Genomic DNA, 6000 nt, shown 5'->3' with positions numbered 1-6000 from the left:
TGCCTTTTAGGCCTTCGATGCAGTAGTAGGGTGCTCTGGCGTTGCGCCGTCAGCCAACCAGCCGAAACATCCAACACAAGCGTGTTGTGTGGTGGGGATGGTGAGAGAAACCACCACGTTCCGACTTCCAGACGTTCAGACGGGCGGGCACCAGATTCCGTGCCACTCACGCGTTCTAATCATCGTTCATCGTTCGTCGCTGCTCACGAATGTCTCAGCCAAGCGGGCCCATTTGCCGCGTGCCTCCAACGATGCGACGAGGAACGCTCTCACCTTCTTTGCGCTTATCGATCTAGAGCGAACAAGTGTGCATGACGTCCGATTCTGTTTTCAGCCAGATCAACAGGACAGCACGTCTGGAGCGACGGCCAGATGAGACTCCCCACGCCAGGGACCCCTTTGTCTGTACGTGCCATCGGTAGACTAGACTGGACGGCTTTCGCGGCTTCCTCCTTACCAGCACCTCGACGCAGTTTCCCCTTCTCGCCTGTCTTCCCGCCCCCTGACCCAATGTCCAGGACAGGCTTCAGGGTGAGACACGGCAGACCCAGCACAAGCCGCACACGCTGTGATGTGCAGAACGGCAGAGGCATGAGAACAAGAGGAGCGGGCAGGGGACACCGAACATCTAGGGTTTGTCGATTTACCTTCCACTTTCCCCCCCTTGCCCCCCTCTCCACCCCGTTCAGAATGCTCCGTGATCCAGATGGTGGCCCGAGGGTCCCACTGTGATGAAAGGAACCCTTGCCCGCAGAGTCACACTGGAACTGGAGAGCCCTCTGTCGACAACTGGGCTGCCAAAGCGAGGAATGACTTCGTTATTCCCCACAGCGAGCGTACTTTTGAGTCAAGCAATGCGGAAAGCAGTAGATCAGCGACTCGGTCAAGTCGAAACACTTGAAATTGAGGGATATGACCGGTGAAAAAAGGCTGAGGCGAGATCCGTGGAACTCGCCACACAGACCAACGCTGGCTGGATGGTGGTTTTCGCTCCCAAGACTTTCAGCGCTGTAGTGCACCGATGCTGTCGTTGGAGTTTGCTGTGCTAGGTCGGCACGGCGAGCTGCACTGTTCTGCGATGGGTCAGGTTGAGAGTGCGGGCGCGCGCAGCGCACGCACCAACCATTCGACAAAACCCAAGCACAAGCAGAGCAGGTCAGACATACATGACTTGTGCAGTTGACGATGGTGGACATATCGCGGGACGCAGATGCATTGTCGCATAACTCTGCCGCGGCGCGAACAGGGGAACGGGGAGGGAGGGGCAAGACTCGGTATGATGGGGAAGCATGAGGAAACGACAGAACGGCAATGGGATTCATGACGTCTGGGCGTTCAGAACAGGACGTTTCGCACTGCAACAATCCGCATTCCTATTTCCACAGGTCGATCGGTCGTCTCTCCCTGTTTCGCTGCCCTTGAGCCCGCCATTCTTTTTTTTCCTTTTTCTTTCGTTTTCGCGTCTTCACCGGTGTGGGACGTCAAGGCGAGACAGACATGTTGGAGAAGCCAACAAGCAGCGGCTGTAGGGCATAAAGTCAGACACAGGTCAGACATCGGGGAGCGCGCACCGCAGCCACGCACGCAGTCCAACGAGCATTTGGCGGCGGCGGGCGGCGGACAGTGTCGCCCACCGGGCGAGCAGGGGCGGGCTGAGCTAGCATTCAGGCCCTTGCGTGGGTGGCGCTGTGGAAGGCACGGCATTGGTTGAAGAAGTCGACGACCCTGGCGGGCAGGACCCACGAACCGCTACGGTGGTGGGGAGGCGCGAAGCGAATGGGACGGTATCCTGGTAGTTGTCCTTGTCGTCCCTCCGCTGGCCGACGGCCTGGCCCCGGCTTCGTGGGAGTGTTGCCAAGGCCGTGGTGCCAGCTAGCGTCGCGCCCATCTGGCTCATGTGCGCGCTAGTGCCGATCTAGCAGCCGTGTCCCGCTTCTTACAGTGTGAGCATGACCACACCCCCGCGAGACGGGCACCGGGTACGTGAAGCGGGCTGTGGTTCTGTCGAGACGTCGAGTATTCCCGGGTCTCACTCTCCACGGGCCAAGATCTCCGCCTGGCAGTATGACCGAGCATCCTTGCTTCTTGCTTTTCCTTCGACCCTCTCACCGGGGCGCTTCCTCTTCCCGACAGACGAAGAGAGCCCTGACCCTGTCACCCGCCTGGCTGATCCACACCTGGCTCAGGGACCTAGGTGCCTAAGAAGTGGAAGGCGACAGAGCATGTCCGGCGTATCGCCCCCTGTAACTCTGCCTACCCGCAAGGCCACCACGGGCCGCACAACTCATCGTATCATCGAGGGCTCGCTGCCTTTCGAGGCGCTGCAGCCAAAGTGACGAACGGTCCCAAGAGACAGGAGAGGAACAGCTGTTCGCCCCCCCCCCCCCCCTCCTTCCAACAACAATTCAGCGGTCTCGAGGTGGCGTAGAGGTAGAACAAAGGGCCCTCACCGCAAGCATCTCGGCATCGCCCAATAACAAGGGCGAGGCAGCTCCAGATTCCCAGCCCGAGGGCCTGGGACTGCCGCAGTCTCCCAGCCCTCAAAGTCAGGTTCGCTGGTTCGCTGGTTCGCTGGTCCACCTGTCGCCTTTCCCCGTGTCCCGGGCTGGACCAGATTGACCTGTTGGATTGGGATTGGTGTGGTGTGCCCAGTCCGGCACGAGCCAATCTGTGACAGCAGAGGCACACCCTTCTGGGTCTTCAGCGCCGCCCCCCTGGCCATCTGGGTACTGAAGTTCCCTAGGTACCTAGGGACGCAGCACCCAGCACCCAGCATCCAGCGCCCACCACCCAGCACTCAGCACTCAGCACCCACGAACAAGGCTCCATTTTCTTTTTGGTCTCTTGTGGTGCTCTTTCTCTCTTTCTCACCCACTTCCTCTCACTCTCGCCTCTCACGCCCTCACGCCGCGGTCCACACCCCCAGCATCCCGGCTTCCCCTCCCCCCCCTTCCAGGTTTAGCATCCCCACTTGTCTCTGCCTGGCCCTGGCCCTTGTCCTGGGTACCGCACCGTGCTGTACTGTATTATCTGGGTCCCGGTCCTGGGGTGTCGACTGCCCAGTCCTAGCAGTCCTTTTCCTTCCCGCCTTTCCTGCTCCTCATCGTCTTGGTTCCCGTTCCACACAGATCCAACCTCAACACCAACAAACCACTCCCCTCCGTTCGTGCGTTCGTCCTCTCCCTCCATCGACCCAACCGCGCTGCTTGGGCTGTTAATCGCATCGCGGGATCGAAGAACGGACGACGACAGCGACGACCGACCTCGACAAACTCGACCTGCCCGGAAAGCCATTCGATCTCGCCGTATTCTTATCCACACACCGGTTGCCCTCCATCCGCCAAAAGGGTTTCGCAATCAACTAGATTAATTCGCGGGAACGTTGGGCCTCTGAGTAGAACCTGTGCAGGTCAGTTTTGGATGGTGGCTTCGAGCCAGAATTCCCCTTACTTGGGAGAGCGGCGCCTCCTGCCTGACGTGGCGTGAGAACCGTCCCCACGGGCTCTCTCCCAACTCTCCAATCCAGACCGTTGCCTCGACCCAGGTCGTCGGCATCGCTCTCGTTTCGTTTCTCGCTTCGTCTGACACGGTCCCCTCGTAGGTTTGCCAACGACCAACTCCCGCCACCCAACGAACGACCCGAAACCTCTCACCACATTCTGACGCCAGACACCATGTCCGCCACCACCATGGTTGCCGCCGACGACAGCCCCTCCGATGCCACTCGTTCAGTTCACACCCGCAACACCAAGGGCGGTCGACGACTTCATTATGAATTGACCTGCCTCCAACAGCCCGAGCGCGCGAGAGCCTGCGGCTCCGGACAGAAGTGTAAGTTGACATGCGGTGCGTTATTCGAATGACTTGACCGCTGACACGAGGAATCCCAGCCGCCGCCGACCGTCGACCTGTCGACCCGCCACCCGTTGTTCAGCTTCGCGTGCTCGAGGGTCCTACCCTCGAGGACAGCAAGGACATCACTCTCGGCTACAACGCCAACTTCTTCGTCTACGTGGATTTGCAGCATGCTCGCCCCATCGCCAACGGTCGCGTCCAGACGCCTGCTGCCACGACGCCTCCTGTTCTGACTGGTGCCCCCGTCTCTGGCATGGCGTACCTCGACCGCCCTGCCGAGGCCGGCTATTTCTTGTTCCCTGACTTGTCGGTCCGCCACGAAGGCCGCTACGTCCTCGGATTCAGTCTCTACGAAGAGCTCAAGGACGAGATGGATCAGGACGCCGACCCCGTGGACGACGGCCCTACCCCCGGATTCTACCTGCGCATGAAGGTCCAGTCTGCGCCCTTTGTCGTCTTCAGCGCGAAGAAGTTCCCTGGCCTCACGTCCAGCACCACGCTGAGCCGTACCATTTCCGAGCAGGGATGCAGGGTTCGCATCCGCCGCGATGTGCGCATGAGGCGCCGCGACGGAAAGCCATCCGGCGGTGACTACGAGAAGGAGGAGGAGGCCGCCCGGAGCAGGAGGACACAGACGCCCGACATTCGCAAGGAGCAGATGCGTGGTCGATCCGTGAGCGACAGCAGTGAACAGCGTGCCCCGTATTCGGCTGTGTCCGAACGCCGCCCTTCCGAGATGGATGCCTACCCAGCGCCTCCACCGCCGCCGGCCCCCATTGCCGTCCCCAGTGCCCACTCCCGCTACGGCTCTGACGCATCCAGCAACGGCTACGCACCGCACCACATTCAAACTGCTTCGCAACCGCCTCCCGTTTCGCCGACATCTGGTTACCACAGCGGACAGCCTTCGCCGTACGCCACCGCTCCGCCCGCTGGGTTCGGCTACCAGTCGCGCCCGGCACCGCACGCGTACAGCTCATCCGGCACCACACCCACCACGCCCCGCGACGCGTACGATCGCCGCCCCTCGTCCTTTGTGCCCCCTTCACCATCTCACGCCCAGTTTGCATCGCACGAGATGGATTACAGGAGGGACTCTGTCTACAAACAGGAACTGCCCAGGGCCGCGGAGTCGAGGAGAGACTCGCTGGCTCACATGGCCACGAAGCGGGATACGCCCAGAACACCAATCTCCGAGACTTTCACACTGCCGCCCATCCTCTCTGCCCGTCTCCCTGGTCCCTCCGGCCTGGGCAGCCTGGTGAAGTCAGCTCTGATGCCCAACGTCATCGAGCCGGCCTTGCCTGTGCCACAGGTAGTTGCACCATTGGCTCACGCCGGTTCCAAGCGCGGATACGCCGATACGTTTGTCGACAACCAGCAGAGCGCGCTGCGCGACGGACAGCGCCCGCCTGACAACCACCAGCAACCGGCCAGCGCGGATCACGACCCGCACGGCAATCCGGACAGGATGTACTACAGGCGTGCCGACGGCGGCGTGTCGTTCAAGCACACGCCTGTTTTCACCCTATAATGCAGCCCCCTGTGATGCAGCACGCGACGAGTCGCGTCTGCCGGGTCGCCGGAGCGGAGGTCTCCATGGGCCATGGCTCATGGCGACGATGAAACGCTCCTTGCACGTATTTTCTCACGAGTCGGCCACGATGTATATACTCGATCCCCGAGAGGGATAGCCAGCAACGCATGCGGAGTTTTCTGATGTTGGTCTAGTTTTATTTTTCTTCACATACCCACGCCACCCACTCTACCCTTCCTTTCTATCCACTTCCAAATTTCCTTGCGTTTCCCTTTGCAAAAGCCTCACTTGAGGCCATTCGTATACCATGGTTGATTTTCCTATGTCGGGGCCGAAGGCGGCGGGGAAGAGGGCAGCCATGGCCGTCGCGGGCATTTTCAGATCAAGCATGACGAGAAGTGTGCTTGCGAAGACTCAGATTGGGGTTACAGCGGAGTCGAGGACGCGGGGCGGGCTATACATTGCCTCGGTCTTTGACGTTTTCTAGTTGTACTTGCTATGGGCATGGTAGGGTCTGTCTTTGCGCGTGTGTACTGGTTGTTCGGGTTGCGCAATGAAATCGGAATATGAATGAACTTGAAACATGCGATTCCCACGGGCATGGTGAT

At 60.3% G+C, this 6000-nt stretch overlaps 1 protein-coding gene across 1 annotated transcript; it reads left to right on the top strand.

The window, feature by feature from the left end:
* Window positions 1–3674: 3674 nt before the first annotated feature.
* VE1 (velvet protein) lies at window positions 3675–5389 on the top strand (the record flags this gene model as incomplete). The annotated part of the gene is made up of 2 exons (XM_028637287.1): window positions 3675–3831; window positions 3891–5389. 2 exons carry the CDS (start codon window positions 3675–3677, stop codon window positions 5387–5389), a joined length of 1656 nt encoding a protein of 551 aa, XP_028490852.1.
* Window positions 5390–6000: the final 611 nt, after the last annotated feature.

Source organism: Verticillium nonalfalfae, assembly GCF_003724135.2.
Source record: "Verticillium nonalfalfae strain VnAa140/NRRL 66861 chromosome Unknown scaffold_182, whole genome shotgun sequence".
NCBI classification, from domain to species: domain Eukaryota; kingdom Fungi; phylum Ascomycota; class Sordariomycetes; order Glomerellales; family Plectosphaerellaceae; genus Verticillium; species Verticillium nonalfalfae.
The sequence above is the reverse complement of the archived record's forward strand: the minus strand, read 5'-3'. Positions and strand labels throughout refer to the sequence as shown.